Genomic DNA, 17889 nt, shown 5'->3' with positions numbered 1-17889 from the left:
AAAATTTACCCACGTGCAAGGAAAGCTTCCACTGAAGGCTGTCATAATATTTCACCACCATTTGTCACCCCTGACTGGTGCTCAAGAGAACCGAACACACACAGTTAATAAGGTAGAGAAGAGGAAATTCTCCTAAGAGGAGACCCGGCCCCCATGCACAGGGACGTTTGCCTCTCTAGTCAATGGAATGCTGAAAATGCATGCCTAGGTGCTAAGGGAGGAGAACATAGGGGAATCTTGTGTGTGTGTGTGTGGTGTGGGGTCTTTTTAAAAATAAGCACAGCAGGAGAATCCTGTTTTGCCCAGTTTATGATTCAGATGGTTATTTCAAGTTAAGGGCAAATATTAGGGTGTTGTTTTGAAACAAAGACACAGAGCACTACTTAATAAAGGACTTTTGGTGCCTGGTGAAAAATTCAAGCTGCAGGGGCATTTCCTGCTCTGTATTTATTAATTTCAGGTATTCATTTATGCACTCCTCTCTCCCTCCTTCTGCTTATATAAAATACAGCAGAAATGAATGTGAAAAGTGTGAGAAAGAGAAAAACAAGAGTGGGATAGAAAAATGGAGCTAAGAAGGAAGTTAATCCAATAGCTCGACCATAGCAATTGGGGTTGCACACTGGTTGATCTGCTAAACCAACAGTTAACTCTTTTTTTTTTTAATTTTTTTTTTTTCGGTATGCGGGCGTCTCACTGTTGTGGCCTCTCCCGTTGCGGAGCACAGGCTCCGGACGCGCAGGCTCAGCGGCCATGGCTCACGGGCCCAGCTGCTCCGCAGCATGTGCGATCTTCCTGGACCGGGGCACAAACCCATGTCCCCTGCATCGGCAGGCGGACCCTCAACCACTGCGCCACCAGGGAAGCCCTTTTTTTTTTTTAATTTTTAAAAAAATTTATTTATTTTTATTTTTGGCTGTGTTGGGTCTTCGTTGCTGCGTGCAGGCTTTCTCTAGTTGCGGCAAGAGGGGGCTACTCTTCGTTGTGGTGCGCGGGCTTCTCATGGCAGTGGCTTCTCTTGTTGCGGAGCACGGGCTCTAGGTGTGTGGGCTTCAGCAGCTGTGGCACGCGGGCTTCAGTAGTTGTGGCTCGCGGGCTCTAGAGCGCAGGCTCAGTAGTTGTGGCGCACGGGCTTAGTTGCTCCGCGGCATGTGGGATCTTCCCGGACCAGGGCTCGAACCCGTGTCCCCTGCACTGGCAGGAGGATTCTTAACCACTGCGCCACCAGGGAAGCCCCACCAACCGTTAACTCTTAAAGACTTGGTGTCAAAGGCAAAGACAGACCAACTGCTCAGGAGGGGGACAACTTGGTCTGGGCAGGGACTTGTCCTTCAGGCCCTGAAAGCGAATTCGGGTTAAGTGGCCCTGCCCAGTAAGTCCCCCTATAGCCAGTGCCAGCTCTGCCACATCATCAAACCTAGGACGCGGGAGGCGGGACAAGCCCCTGAATTCACTGGAACTGTCCAATTATGGGGTCTCCAGAGTTAGGGGGTCTGTCCTGTCAGCCAACCAGAACTTGTTGATCATAATCAGAGTGTGGCTTCTGTGAACAGGAACTAGGAAAGCACATCACTAGCCCTGGGGCGAAATGACCAGACCTGCCCTCACAGAGCCCATCCTGACCCAGCCCAGCAGACCCCACCCCGCAGACGGGGTTCCCCACCGGACCCGACACTGAACCTGGGAGAGCCTGCGCTGGCTAATACCGTTCTCCTCCCACTGTTCCATCAGTATCATACCATGCTTTCCCTCCGTAACAGCCCAACATTTACCACAAAGCCGAGCCCACTCCCTTTCCACAGCCTGCCAGGTCCCCGAGACAATCCGTGCCAGGGCCTCGGCACTTGCCCACCCTGGGGAAAGCAAAAGCAGCTTCTCTCCTCCAGAGCCTGAGGGTCCAGGGAGGTTTTGCTTATTGTAGGGGAGACCGTTTTATCAAAGCATCTTTTGAGTTCCACACAAGAGATCTAAGATAGACTGAATACCGCAGCATACATCCTGTTCTTCATACCACACTCAATACCGTGGTGCCCTATGTGACCAACAGAACTTTCTGCCATGAGGAAAATGTTCTAGATCACCGCGTCCAATATGCGAGCCACTAGCCACAGCTGGCTACTGGGCAGCTGAACTGTGACTAGTCCACGTAGAGATGTGCTGAAGCATAAAGTCTTCCACTGGTTTTGGAAGACTTGGTGCAAAGAACAGAATGTCAGATATCTCATTAATAATTCTTTACACTGATTACATGTTGAAATGACAATATTTTAGATATACTGAATTAAATAAATTGTATTATTATATTAATTTCCCGTTTCTTTTTGCTTTTTCAATGCAGTTATTAGAAAATTTAGGAGTACATATGTGACTAGCATTCTATTGGTATTAGCCAGCACCAACCTATACCATTATTTAGTAGTTTTCTTTAAACTGAATTTTTTTCATTTTTTTAGTCATTCTGAAAATATTCGTGAAATTACAGTTTGAAAATATTCATGAAATTACGGTTTGATGTATTAGTTGTATTTTTACAACACAATTAAAGAATCCACAGGACCATTAATCTAAAATTGAGAAGATAAGTTTGTCCACGTGTAACCTAAACCCTCTTAGGTACCACACCCTTTGGGAAATGCTGGCCCAGGACAGAGCTACTCAGAGTGTGGCCTGTGGACAGATGCCAGCCTCCTTATTGTTCATTATCGTCCACAATAAGGACATAAATTGAGAGCACGTATTTAGAAACATTCATAGCAATTTGACAAAGTAATGTGATACCCATTGATATCTTGGAATCTGGTATCTAATCTGATATTTTAAAATTGGGACCTGTATTTTACATGTGCTTTATATTTTGTTTCTAGTAAGTCCTTTAAATTGTATTTAAGAGTTAGAGACACACTGGGCTAGAGTATAAGAGAATCTTCCGTGGGCCTTCCAGAGTGATGACCTAAGAGCCGCAGTCCTCAGTCACAGCCAATGCAGTGCTCTAAGACAGGAAAGCATACTAAGGAGATCTTCCAGACCCCAACATAAAGGCTGGCACAGAGGGGATGGGGGCTTAATTCCTGGCAAATAAGAAATTCTGTTAAATGAAACTTCTCTTCCTCTAAGCATTTTTGTTGATAAGACTTTTGCTGTAATTCTAAGAAATGAAGGTCCTCATCACCTCTGTAGAGAAAAACAACTGTATACTATAAAAAAAGGTACACAAAATCCTTATAAAATGTATATCGATAGTACTGAGCTAGAGCTTGAGAGGGGTACAGAAAATGCGGGAGGCATGACCCATGTGCAAAAGGAATTTGTTATAATCTATCTGGAATGGCACAGAGGCATGGAGATTAAAAATACTTAACTCTAGAGTCAAACACACTTACTGTGTGACCTTGACCAACTTATTGAACCTCTCTCTTTTTTTTTTTTTTTTTTTTTGCCGTGCCACACAGCATGCAGGATCTTAGTTTCCTGACCAGGGATCAAACCTGGGCCCTGGCAGTGAAAGGGCTGAGTCAGGGAATTCCCTTACTTAACTTCTCTTAGTGTCAATGTACTTAGCTGTTACAGTAGAGAATCTCCGAAAAGGGAGATTCCTCCTCTCCTAGTAGGCACTTACCATGCCTCACCTCAAGAGGTGGAGTCTATTTCCCCGCCCCTTGAATCTGGGCTGGCTTTGTGACTTGCTTTGACCACCAAATGCAGCAGAAGGGACATTCTGGGACTTTCAAGTCTGGGCCATAAGAGAACCGGCAACCTGCACTTCCTGGCTCTTGAAGAACAGCTGCCACACTGTGAGGAAGGCCAGGACAGACTCCTTGTGTAATTTGAGACACCCGGACCATGAGAGGCCATCTTGAACATTTCAACCCCACTGAGCTCCCAGCTGACAGCACAGGCAGCAGGAGAACCACTCAACTGAGCCCAACCAACCCCCTGAATGGTGAGAAATAGTAAGTTTGGAGTGTTTCGCTACACAGGAATAGAAAATTACAAATCTCTAAAATGAGAATAAAAACAGTATAAAGGATGGCTATGAGGAATAAAGTAAATAACGTATGACAAGTGCTTATAACGGTGCTTGGGACCTAAGTGCTCAACAATTAGCAGCTGTTACTATTTGAGGAGCTAAAATGAACACATGTGCAATATATGACTGCAGACTACTTGGGAGGTTCCATTCAGGTTCTCAGGGCCCTGCAGGCCCCGAGCAGAGGAATGCCCAGGAGGTGAAAAGACAAGGCTTTGCGGTGAACGCAAGTATTGGACCTGAAGAATGCAGCGTGCAGAACGATGGTTTTTAAATCCCTGATGCATGGAGAGCCACCCGAGAACTTCCGGGCAACCACAATATGTGCGCACATCAAGGGCTGAAGCCTAGAGGTCTCCATGGAGACAGTGTAGATGGGTGGCTGCCAGGACCTGGGGAGTGGATGACGGGTGAGGGGGAATGGGGAATGACAGCTAATGGTTATGGGGTTTCTCTGCGGGGTGACGAACATGTTCTGAAATTGACTGTGGTGATAGCTGTACAATTCTGTGAATATACTGACAACCACTGAATTGGGCATTTTAAATGGCAAGAGGAAAGCTACCGCTCCCCAAGAGAGAAGCAGACCGAGGCCTACATTGAGACAGAGCTCAGAGGCGGATGAAGGGGATCCCGAGGCCCAGCGTGCCCCGGAGCCTCAGGTGCCTAGCCGGCAGACTCCTCATTGGAAAGCGGTCACCTCAGACATGAGCCGGGCGGTGAGCAATCCCTCCTGGGCCACGGCGCCCCAAGGGCAGCCACCCTGGACCACTGCCTCTTCCTTCTTCTGGTGTAATTCGTTCAAAAGAGCCTAGAGGGCAGGGCCACGGAAAGTTTTCAAATTATCAGACTGCTGCCAGAGTCAGCTCTGCCTGCGAACCCTCCCTCCCCCACCCCCCGGAACTGGGCAATACCATCATAAGCATCATCAGACTACCTGCCCTGTGAGCACCTACTATGCTGAGCCATTATGAGTTCTACCTTGTTAAATCCTCCCAACAAAGCCCACTAGACTATTGACCAGCATCCCCCAGAAAACCACATCTCTCGTCTGCCCAAAGCAACCCTGCAAATCCTACTGTGTTATAAGTCAATCAGTATAGCTACTACAGAAGGCAAGATGTTCTTTTAAAAAGTGAACCATGGCAGAAGATGGGGCATCTGAATGAGAGGAAAACATCCTTTAATTGTGGAGAGGGAGAAGGGATAGAGATAGAAATGACAGAATTTGACCAGTCGGGTCACTAGGGTCAGTACATCAGAAAAGAAACAGTTGATGGTCAGACTTTCAGGAATTTGCCCTGAAGGTCCTGCCAGGTCCGAGTCCTTCAGTGCCATAACTCCACAAAGCCAGAAGCCCCAGATCAAATACAACTTTCTTTCGCTCCTGACCTTGGCCCTTCTCACTGCCGAAGGGACTTGCAACGTTAGGACACACGCACAAGCTCAAGTTGCTCCTCTTGGTCCAAACAGCTCTACGATGACAGTGGTCAATAATGGTTTTAGGGACTTCCCTGGTGGTCCAGTGGTTAGGACGCCGCGCTTTCATTGCTGAGGGCCCGGGTTCAGTCCCTGGTCGGGGAACTAAGATCCCACAAGGCGTGCAGTGTGGCAAAAAAAAAAAAAAGAATGGTTTTTGAGAAAGGATGAAGAACTCTGATTTCTTGGGGCCCTACTCTCAGCCTTTCCTTTTCCCTACTGTGGCCCCTGGGGGGAGGCTCTCCTGAACTTCCAGTCTGCACTCCTCCATTCTCCTGATCTAGGATGGGGGATGGAAGACAGGCAGATGGAAGGACAGCAGGGAACCTCGTCTCAACTCAAAGCAATTCCCTCCTTACCAGGGAACCATGGGCAAATGGATTGAACTCAGTAAACAGTATTTACCTGCAGAAAGCACTGGAAAGTTCAACAAGCCTCAGGAAACATGCTTTGTAATTCCACTATCTCAAGCTCCTCCACCGACACACTTCTTTAATCCAACTCACGAGTATTTCCTCAACCCAGTGGAGCTGCTCCCAGCATAATGCAATTGTCAAAAATCAGTTACACACCTGTTGCGTGAAAGAACTGTGAGGAGGGGGCTTCCCTGGTGGCGCAGTGGTCGAGAGCCCGCCTGCCGATGCAGGGGACACGGGTTCGTGCCCCGGTCCGGGAAGATCCCACATGCCGCGGAGCGGCTGGGCCCGTGAGCCGTGGCCGCTGAGCCTGCGCGTCCGGAGCCTGTGCTCCACAGCGGGAGAGGCCACAACAGTGAGAGGCCCGCGTACCGCAAAAACAAAGACAAAAACCTCTGAGGGGGAGTAGGATGACCATCCAGTCACCCTCTGCACCAGGCCTCGCCCTCAAGCCAATCATCTAACAGAAGGGACAATGGCTAACCAGCTTCAGCATTTACTGTGTGTCAAGCACTGCTTTACAGGTATCAATTCCTTCATCTTCAAGGCAGTGTTTCTATCCCCCCCCCCCCCACGGTGTTCTTAAGCCCATTTTAAAGCTGAGAAAACTAAAGCTCAGCAGTGTCTCCCTGAGGTGAGACATCAGGAAGGGGAGAGGCGGCATTCACACCCAGGCAGTCTGGATCTCGATCGCCCGAGCTCCAATGACAGCAGGAGCCACCAGCACAGGGCCCTGCTCACAGTGGGCACCCAATGAACACCTGCCGAGAGGAACTGGAGGGTTAATGTCGTCACACGTGCAGAAGAAGAAGAGTGCTTTCCTGCAGGTGCTGCAGGCACAGGCAAGACGACTTCCTTAATTCAGACTGAGAGAAGCCTAGAGGAAGTGAACGCCCGAAGGGAAAAGGGGAGAAGGGGGCATTTCAGACTGAGCGGTGCCCAGGACCTGTGTAACAGCGAGGCAGCCTGACAACGGTGACCTGGTGACTCTGCTTGCCCTCTAAAGGTATTGAGGCAGAACCAAGCAACAGGCGCTTGCTCCGCATTCCTGATGCTGTGATATAACACAAGCACTAAGGAGAACAGCACATCTGGTAATTTCTCTTCTGGGAGTAACTGAAAGGAAAGAAAGCAAGCATCACTGGTGGGTAATGGGGAAAAAATGCACAGGATTTCAGTATTGGAAGAACCTGTTGCTAGAAGAAACAACCAGAGAGGTATTCCCCTGCGACCTTCTACAACAGCTCCCAGGAAAACCACTTGCCGGCCCATATTGCCCAGCTGTGCTGCCGTGAAATTGTCCGAGAGCCTAAACACCTCAGGCCTCTTAGTCTTTTCTGCCCCTCACAGCACTCAGCACAAGCTTAGGATCAATGGTTGACTCTCAAGAAATGCAGGTTCACTCTCATCAAGAATGGGTCCCAAATGATAAGGCCTTGGGCAGCCAAGAGTAATCAGTACCAAGATGTATTATAATAAAACCTCAAAGGGCTTCCCTGGTGGCGCAGAGGTTAAGAATCCGCCTGCCAAGGCAGGGGACGCAGGCTTGAGCCCTGGTCCAGGAAGATCCCACATGCTGCGGAGCAGCTGCGCCCGTGCGCCACAACTACTGAGCCTGCGCTCTAGAGCCCACGAGCCACAACCACTGAAGCCTGTGCGCCTAGAGCCCGTGCTCTGCAACAAGAGAAGCCACTGCAATGGGAAGCCCGAGCACCTCAACAAAGAGTAGCCCCCGCTCGCCGCAACTAGAGAAAGCCCGCACGCAGCAATGAAGACCCAACGCGGACAAAAGTAAGTAAATAAATAAATATTAAAAAAACACAAAAAACTCAAAAATCAAGACTTCTCTGAGGATGACATTATTTTTCTAAGTACCTAGCCTCACAAAACCCACTTGAAAGAACAAACCATGGTACTACCTGGCACCTAAATTGAACACTCCAATTATTCCACATCAACCCTTATGCACATAGAAGTTTATGAAATATATATATATATGTGTGTGTATATATATATATATATATGTGTGTGTGTGTGTGTGTGTGTGTGTGTATATATATATATATACATTTTGGCCGCATCGCGCGGCTTGTGGAATCTTAGTTCCCAGACCAGGGATTGAACCCATGCCCCCTACGGTGGAAGCTCGGAGTCTTAACCACTGGACCACCAGGGAACTCCCTGAAATATTTTAAACCTTCACACAACATGTCTTTCCATATTTCTAATTTCAAATGAAGGAAAAGAGCTTTAAGCTATTTTTCTACAATAAAGTTTCCAAGTAGAACTTAATAAGGATGTCCCCTTATTGAGTGCCTTCAAATAAATTAAAATATCACAGATATTTCAGGCTCAACCATACAGCTCCGCCCTGCCTCTAAAACATCGAAACGACCTAATTGTTTAAACTCGACCAAATAAAAATGTGAACTTTAACAACCTCCCTTTTCCAATGTTATATTCTACTAGGTCCCCCTCCCCCAAGGCTGGTTCTGATGGATGGGTGGGTTTTGGGTTTCTCCCTAGCACATGCAGCCGAGTTTCCCAAACAAAAAGGACGAAAACAGAAGTACATCTTTTTAGTATTTATATCACTATCCTGTGATATTTGTTAAATTCTGCCTTCAAAACAAATGCGTGATAAAAAACGCAAACTGGGAAAGATTTAAGCCACCTCCTCCTTCTCGAAATGATGCAAATGAAGGCCCAATCAGAACATACCCCTCCCCCATGAAAACCATGTTTTAAGTGACTAAAGAACATTGCCCTTGATTTCCTTCCCTTCCTTGGTACACCTTACATAAAACACGCAGATCTTCACTATGTGATAATTCTCCAAATCCTATACTTAAGATCTGTGCGCTTTTGTGGGATGCACGTTATACTGCGGTAAAACACGCCTTAAAAATACCTCACACTAACTTAAAAAAAAAAGGTGTTGCCAGGAAAAACATGAAATCGGTTTCCAAGTTGCTTACACACCCGCACTACCTGCAACCACTTTACAGAACGTTAGAAGATGCGAAACCAGCTTATCTAAAATTCTGCCAAATGTCCTCAAAATCTCTCCCTGCTTCGCTCGTTTCCAGGCAGCCAATCCGGGGACCATCCCTCCTTAGCTCCCAGCAGCTGCAGCCTCTAGGGCCGGGGGACTCATCCGTCGCGCTGCCACGCGAGGGAGCCGCGACCCCGCCAGACCCCTGGGCAGCGCACCCGCGGCCGCCAGGAGCGCAAGCGGGCGGCAGGGGAACCCGGCCCGGGGCTCGCAGCTGGCCACCCCTGCCAGTGGGTGACGCGCCGGTTCTGCCCCCCGGGGACGCCGCGAAGCATGAAGCTGGGCTGCCCCTCGCGCGCGACGCCCGAGACGCAGATTGGGCAGGCGCGCAGGCCCCGGCCACCCCCCGCGCCCGCTCGGTCGGCCCCAGTGCCCCCCACGCCTGCTGCTCCGCGATGCGGGGCCAGCCCCCCGGGCCCCTGGGGCATCAAGCGTGGCCCCGGTCCCCGCACGCCAAACATACCTGCCACCCACCCTAAGCCACCCCCAATCCCACCCACTCTGGCCACTCGAGAGCGTACTCTGCCACCGGCACCGTGAGGGGCGCCGGCCCCGGGGTCCCGCGCCCAGGCGACCCCGGGCTGAGGAAAGGACATTAGCTCAGTTCCGCGCCCCGCCCCCCACAGCCTCGCGCTCCACAACCTCTACCTCTTGCGGCCCGCCCGGGGGGCCTGAGGCTCCCACGCGCCCGCCGCATCCCGGGAGCCCTACCTGAAGGCCGGTGGTTGGGCGGCGAGGTCCGCACCGCGCCCGGTTCGGCCATCTTCCCGGGAAGCGGGGGGGCCCGCGTAGACCCCTCCGTCCCGGCTGCCGCCCCGCAGTCGACGCCGTGCTCCATCGGGATGCCGGGGCCGCACAGGCGCACTGCCCCTGCCGCCGCGCCGTATCGGACCTGCGCGCGTCCGTACGCGCACGCGTCCCCGCCACGGCGTGCACGTGCGATGTGCGCACCGGTTCTCAAGCCGCGCACGAGCACCGCGTGCACACGCGAGCTGCACACGGGTCCTCAAGCAGCAGGCGCCTACCTCGTGCACTTGGCAATATGCACACCAGCCCTCACACAGCACGAGTACACGGCGTGCACGTGCAGTGTGAGCACTAGTTCTCATAGCGCTCCCACACACCGCGTGCACGTTCGATGTGCACACCAGTCCTCACAGCGCGCACGCACACACGGCATGCACACGGTTCCTCATACAGTGCGCACACACAGCATGCACACACCGGTGTAAACACACGTCCCCACACAGTGCATACACTCAGCATTATATATACATGGGATGTAGTTTCTCACACAGGGTGCACACACATCCTCACGCAGTGTGAACACAGCGCGCACACACCATGTGTACACACCTGCCCACCCAGCACGCACATGTTCTCACACGGCTCGCAGAAGTTCACACACACTAGGCATCCACATACATAGAGCTGCAGCTCTGGAAACAGGTCCTCTTAGGGCCTCGGGCAGGCGCCGCTTGGGCCAGTGCCACATGTGCAGATGCCTCCCTCCAAGCACAAAGGTGCACGGGTGGCAGGCGCTAGGTCTTCCCTCACCGCAGCGAGGGGCTCCAGGAAGCCAGACTGGTGGACCTTCAAGGAAGAGGAGGGGCACGCAGTCAGCCTTCCAACCATGCCCCCACTCCCAGGCTGATTCCACCCGAGCGCTACTCAATGGCTTCTTCCTGGTGTGCAAATAATGCACTAGAGAAATCTCTGTGAGAACATCTCTGGGAAGACAAATGAGAGTGCACTGAACGTGTAGCCTTGGGAGTAGGCGTCTGGACAGGGTGTGGGGGCCTGTGGAGGTGTGTTTCCCCTGGATGTCCTTTTACCCCTGCCAGAGCACTTAACTTCTTTTCAAAAATATACATATTGAAAAAGACATCTTCGCAGAGCCAGCTCAAGCCTCCAGGTGTTTACCCAGATATAGCCTGCCGAGTGATAACCCACTCCAGGGGAGCCCCAGGCTGCACGTTTCTCTGGTGGGCAGTGACCAGCCCCCGGGTTTTAACTTCCACCCCTGGGGGAGAAAGAAATGCAAGGTTAAAAAGCCGAATAGAGCTGAATCAGGGTACAAGGTTTCTTTGGGGAGGGTGATGGTAACATTCTAGAATTACATCATAGGGATGGTTGACTCTATACTAAAAGCCACTGTACATTTTAAACGGGTGAACTTTATGGTGTGTAAATTATACAAAAAAAAAAAAACCACACAAGTTGAAACTCTCAGTAACTGACAACCAGATTCTTAGTGAAAAGCTTGGGAAGAGCCCCTTTGTTGGCACAAAAATGTGATGAACGTGTTCATGACACTCCCAAAGGTGTGCTAGTAGGGCGCAGCTATGGTGAGAAAGCCAGAAGGGGAGTTTAGACACAAACACGCAGAAAAGCGGGCAAGTTGGGGCTGGCCCCTTGTTTGTAATGAAAACTGCTTCCAACTCAATAAGATTGAGACAAGTTAATTAGGGCTTGGGAGCTGTTTTCACTTTTTCTTTTTTTCTTCTTTTGGTCTTACAGACCTTGGGTACGAGCTTATAACTCATCCACCTCCTGAGCTCAAGGCTTGCTGACTTGTCAGAATACCCCTGTCTAGTTTGATTCTATTTTTTTCTCTTTTGATTCTATTTTTTCTGTTTATTTTCTATTCCCACTTGCATTCCTCTCTTCAATCATATACACCTCCTGTTTAATATATTTTTGTAGTTCTACTTTCAAACATATAGTGAAGATATGCGTGGTTTAAATTTATATAAATGATAAGGCACACCAGCTATCATTCTGTTTTTCCTTGCTTGGAATTGTTTTCAACATCTATCCATTGCAACTGTATACAAATCTATCAGAAACAGATTAACTGGGACTTCGCCTTCCAATGCAGGGGCTGTGGCAGCTAAGATCCCACATGCCTGGAGGCCAAAAACCCAAAAAACATAAAACAGAATATTGTAACAAATTCAGTAAAGACTTTAAAAATGGTCCACATCAAAAAAAAGAGATTAACCATTTATTCTGGTTTACTCTTCTGTAAATTACCTGTTCAATCCCTGTCTTTCTATTGGGCTACTTGTCTTTCTCTTGTTGATTTCCAGGTTTTTTGTATTCTAGATAATCCTTATGGGCTTAAATATTTCACGCTAGTCAACTAACGTTTTCTAAGATTAGCAAAACGTCAATTTTTATGCCAAAATCAATCCATTTAAAAAAGCTTCTTATATGGAAATAACCACAAACTTACAGAAAAGTTGCACAAATAAGAATTTACAAATAAGTCATATGCCCTTTACTCAAACTCACCTATCATTGACATTTTACTCCATTTATCATTTGTAATCCTAGCTGTACCTCTTTTTTTTTTTTATCCTTGGTTGTTTTGCTAGCAAGCTGCATACATATACACGGCCTTCCCCTTAAATACTTCAGTGCGTATTTCCTAAGGATATTGTCTTTTTATTTTTGGCTGTGTTGGGTCTTCGTTGCTTTGCGCGGGCTTTCTCCAGTTGCGGCAAGCGGGGGCTACTCTTTGTTGAGGTGCTCGGGCTTCTCATTGGGGTGGCTTCTCTTGTTGCAGAGCACGGGCTCTAGGCGCGCGGGCTTCAGTAGTTGCGGTGCACGGGCCCTAGAGTGCAGGCTCAGTAGTTGTGGCGCACAGGCTTAGTTGCTCCGCAGCATGTGGGATCTTCCAGGACCAGGGCTCGAACCCGTGTCCCCTGCACTGACAGGTGGATACTTAACCACTGCGCCACCAGGGAAGTCCTCTCAGGATAGTCTTAAACACCCACATTAGTTATCAACTTCAGTAAATATAACATGGATACAATAATTTTACCTAATTGGCTGCCAGTTTCTCCAGTATAGAGGTGCTATTTTTCTCTTGCAACTAATCGGCAATCTGTGGGGAGCCACTTTAAGGCCAAGCAAATATTCTACTCCTTGCCAAAACTTCTTCCTAAGGTTTAACATCCATTGATAGTTCTTCATTCAATCTTTCCCATGGTTACAAAATAAAACCTATCAATTTTCACCTTATGCTTATGGTTTGTGCTTTAAGAGGTCTTGGTTTTGTTCTGGATACAGATGTAAAAGGTCAAATTGTACGATGTTTATTGTAGTCCCTCAACTCCGGTGGAGATGAACCTCAAGGGGGAAAGAGAACAACTCAAATTGTAGTTAGAAGGAATTAACGAGGGCCATAGGTCTTAATTATATACTTGCCCACTCACAATAGTCTACATTTTCATTAGTTTACAGATTTACCTTTAAAGCAATTTATTTTCTGTATACGGTGACATGAGATCCATATTTACTTTTCTCTGTAAAATGTAGGTTTGTCCAGCACCAACTTTTAAGTACTCTATCCTTTCCCCAATGATTGTGAAACCACTTTTATCATGTATCAGATTCCCATATGTACATGGGCTTGATTCTGAGCTCTTTATTCTGATCTTTTTGTCTGTTACTGCATCTATTATTTATTACTATGGATTATGGTGTGACAGTATCTGATGAAGTTCTTTGCTCTGCTTTTAAAATTGCCTTAGAAATTCATAATTTCCATATGAACTTATTCTAGAATCAATTTTTCTATCCCCCCCAAATCCTGTTGGAATATTAATCAGAACTGGCATTTTTATGACATCATACCATCTATGAGCAGTGTCTTTCTATTTAAGCCATCTGTTTAACAAAATGACATTAGTTTGCTGGGCTTTTGCCATTAGGCTAACTTCCTAAAAATCTAGTTAGAGCTGAACGACATTTTTTTTCTTTTTAGCATCACCGTGCAGCATGCAGGATCTTTGTTCCCTCGAACCCGTGCCCCCTGCAGTGGAAACACGGAGTCCTAACCACTGGATCACCAGAGAATTCCCTGAACATCTTAAAATCTGTTATACCATCTAGTTGTTAAGTCTAGTGCAGCAATTCTCAATTTTTTTGCCTCAGAGTCCCTTTACAGCAAGGGTTGGTAACCTACGGCCTGTAGGCCAAATGTAGCCCACCACCTACTTCTGTTAATGAACTTTTCCTGCAATGCAGTCTCATTCATTTGTTTACGTGTTGTCTCAGGCTATTGTGCAACACAACACTGACAGAACTGAATAGCTGTAAGAGAGATCATATGGCCTACAAAGCTTAAAATATTTACTATCTGGTCCTTTAGTAAAAGTTCACCAACTCCTATTTTACACCTAAAATTGAGACTCCCAAAGAACTTCTGTAATCTGCTAATGGCGGTGAATGTTTAGTTTTCCAAAACTCAATTTTTACCTGAAAGCGCATGTGTGATATTGCAACAAACACTCAGTTTTCCTTGAAATGACAAGTTCACCTGTGGGAGTATTGATGTGCTAGAAAATTTTTAAAAGATTTGTTACTTTAACAGTAAGCCTAAATAACATACTTTTAATGAAAAGTAACAACCCCCTCCCAATTTGAGAAGAGTGGCGTTGTTTCACATTTTTGCAAATCTCTTTACTGTCTGGCTTAAATGAAAATTGAGTCCCGGGACTTCCCTGGTGGTCCAGTGGTTAAGAATCTGCCTTCCAATGCAAGGGACTCGGGTTCGATCCCTGTTCGGGGAACTTAGATTCCACATGCTGTGGGGCAACTAAGCCCACGCACCGCAGCTAGAGAAGCCCGCATCCTGCAATGAAGATCCCGCATGCTGCAACTAAGACCCGAGGCAGCTAAATAAATAAATATTTTTAAAAAAGTAAAATCGAGTTGCATATCTGCTTTTGTATTCAGTGTGTTACAATATGTTTTCGTTAAAGCACATGAAGAAAATCTGGCCACTATGTAGTTGGAAAAGGGAGAACTATTTTAACGGCTTTTCAGGTAACCGTGTATGCTCTTGACACTATACCCAATCCTGACAAATGGTAACTTCTTAAAGTTAGTTGCATTGTGGAATCTAATACTGAATCAGTGATCTTTTCATACTAGTACGTTAAAACCCACTCATCATTTAGAAAATACTGCTTGACTCCGCTACGATCTTCCAAATGTCAACACACTTCATTCTACAGTATTAAAAAGTCACATTCATTATTACCACCTCTGATCTCTTCACTGCGAAGCCGTCAAGCTAATGGTGGCAACATCAGTTTCCCCAAACTCTTATCACCTCCAACAAATGCTGTCAGTTGTTTTCCTTAAAGTGACAGGGTTATTTTGAGAAAACCTGACCACAAACGCACGTTTGCATAACCAGTTTGTCTGTTGTTCTTTCAAGTAAAAATGGTATTCCAAGAAAAACGATGGCCAGTTCAGTTTGCAACTCAATAATCGCACGAGTGTTTTTCCGTGAGGCAACTATGGTACTTCACAGCACGCAGATGTGTTTCATGGAGCACGTTTTAACCTTGTCACACGAACTATTAAAAACATGTGTACTCAAGGGTTGGATTTAATAAGATTAATCATTTTACTGCTTGTCAGGGACATTCTTAAGTAAAATTCGCTTTTTAAAAGAAATTGTGAGTTTCTATGTTTGCTTTCGGTAGATAAACTATCAAGTTAGGAAAATCCCGATTATTCTTAGATTTACAAGAGATATTTAAAAGCATAAATATGCATTGAACTTTATCAAACGTGCAAAACTCCAACTAATTCTATACCTGACAGTCCAGTGGATCAAATCAGCAATGAGACTTTACTCAGGTTTTGTCCCCACTTTTTGATCTGCCATTATCAGATTGTGAACCGAACAAAGCCTGGATTGGAACAGAAAAGACTGGCTTTTTAAAAGAGAGCAAGTTAAAAAAGAAAAACAAAAGTGAGCAAGTTGACCAGAGGATAAATATCTACTTCACCTATGTCTTTGCACAGTATAAAATAAGGCCCAGTGAATGGGATTCTGGAAATTTGAGATCATTCTGGACAACTGATTTACCATCAGAAAATGTCTTCAGCACAGGTTTGTAACAAATTCACTTGCCCAGAAAATGCAACCCTGTAACTGCAGTCTGACCAAACGGATTCATTCAAATCAAACAACCAAAAACACAAAAATAAAAAACAGATTAAGTATACATTTCCCTCATACATCAAAATTTCCAGAAAAGAATGATCATGAATAAAAGTTTAGTTAAAAATGTCATAAACAGTTTGAAAAGAATCAACTGCATACACTGTTGAAAGTTATTTCATATTTTATTTCTAATTGCAATAGTTTGCATCTGATTACATAATTCCAAATGATGGGAAAGGAAACCTCCAAATCAGTACCAATTAGCTGTCATGAATCTATGGTAAAAGGACTCATTAAAGACTTCAGAATGAAAGATGACCAGAGCTACCAATATTACTAATTATAAGCTTTCTCTAAAGAAATATAGAGCAAGTTGGTACTTTGCAAAATACCTTTCTTTAAGCAATTTAGAGACTTCCATCTGTTAGTCTTATGCTGAATTAAATGAGGGTGGTAGCAATTATTTTAAATATTGTGTCGACATGAATATACAAATATATATTCTACACACTTCTTTTGTTATAGGAACCAAAGACTGCAAGTAAAAGAAATGGTAAATAGAGAATAAAAAAGACGTGCATATTCCTATCTTACACAGTCCTGGATATCAAGTGAATAGTGGCGGACACTGCTCTAAGTGGATCACACATACGAACACGCATTATTAATCCTCCCAACATTTCTGTGATTCTGCAGGTACTCTTCTCATCATCTCCATCTTACAGGTGAGGAGCCTGAAGCTCAGACAAGCTGGAGAAGGTGCCCGTGGTCACCTGCAGGTAAAGGGCAGAGTGGGGGTTGTGGCACAGGCTGCCTGACCTCAGAGCCCATGTTCTTCACTCCCTACCACATGCCTCCTAAGCACTAGGCGGCTGTGGGAGGAAGAGAAGACACAGTCCAACACACCCTCCGAATTCATCGGTTCACTCCATACCTGAGAGGCTAGTGTCTTATCACACTTATAGTAAGACTTAATTCAGATTTTGTTCTTTTCTAAAATAGGAAGAAAAAAGCAATGATGGTAGTTGAAGGTAAATAAAAAACACAAAGTGGTATGTAAAAGCTGTATAAATGAAACTTCCCCTTACTAAGCAGGACAGAGATCTAAACATCTCACACCAATACAAATCTTTTTAATCTTTATGACAGGTAACATAAAGAACTTACTTTCATTTCACTGCCAAGCCATAGTTAATACTGGATGTTGTTAAATCTGTACACAATACAAATAAAGTATAAATCCAGCTAGGTATTTTATTTGAAACATGCTTTTACCTATTAGATTACTCACTTGCTCTGAAGTCAATACTGACAGCAGTTTGTATCTTTTCAAGATGTTATGCAATGTCCTATAATTTAATATTTACACAAGATAGATGAGAGTAAGTTAAACTACAAGTCACCAGGAGTTCTGTAAGCAACTATACTTATAGCCATGATTCCACAGATGTGGTGAGTAAACCAATGGCCACTCCTTAATAAAATACAAGAATTTTCATCATGCATAGTTTACAGGCTCCTTAAGAGGTGGTCTCTTTGAGAGGCGGGATTTTCAAGAAAGATTCAACAGTCAAACAATTAAATCTTGGCAAGTCTTTTTTTACACAAACACTTGGTTTGGTTATTTAGCCACCTTAGTAATACAACTTATTTATATACTCTAATTGGAAGTGGAATAAACACTGCATGAAAAATGCATGCCTATCGAACTCATTAGTAATAACTATTACATTCTCTTAGCAGTAAGAATCATTATTCTTGGATTTCAAAGACTTTATTTTCTTTCAGGGCATACTTTCTAGCATTGTATTATAGGAATCAAACAGTATAACAACAAAAAAGGTTTTTTTTCTTGAGGACCACTTCCATTCCACCTTTGAAATATAATCAAATCAATGAAACTAATTTCCACACTAAAGACAAGTTAGTAAAATAATTC

The 17889-nt window shown here is 45.7% G+C and overlaps 1 protein-coding gene across 6 annotated transcripts in view; it reads right to left on the bottom strand.

The window, feature by feature from the left end:
- Nucleotides 1-9872, bottom strand: part of MAP7D2 (MAP7 domain containing 2) — a 107773-nt gene extending 97901 nt beyond the window's left edge. For all 6 annotated transcript variants that reach the window (XM_060002558.1, XM_060002560.1, XM_060002562.1 and 3 more), the window contains exon 1: nucleotides 9689-9872. In XM_060002558.1, the coding sequence (XP_059858541.1) occupies nucleotides 9689-9815 (127 nt within the window). In that variant the 5' untranslated portion in view covers nucleotides 9816-9872. The remainder of the gene's footprint in view (nucleotides 1-9688) is intronic.
- Nucleotides 9873-17889: the final 8017 nt, after the last annotated feature.

This window comes from Delphinus delphis, chromosome X (assembly GCF_949987515.2).
Source record: "Delphinus delphis chromosome X, mDelDel1.2, whole genome shotgun sequence".
Lineage (NCBI taxonomy): Eukaryota > Metazoa > Chordata > Mammalia > Artiodactyla > Delphinidae > Delphinus > Delphinus delphis.
Note: the sequence above shows the minus strand (reverse complement) of the source record. Positions and strands in the feature narration are given on the sequence as shown.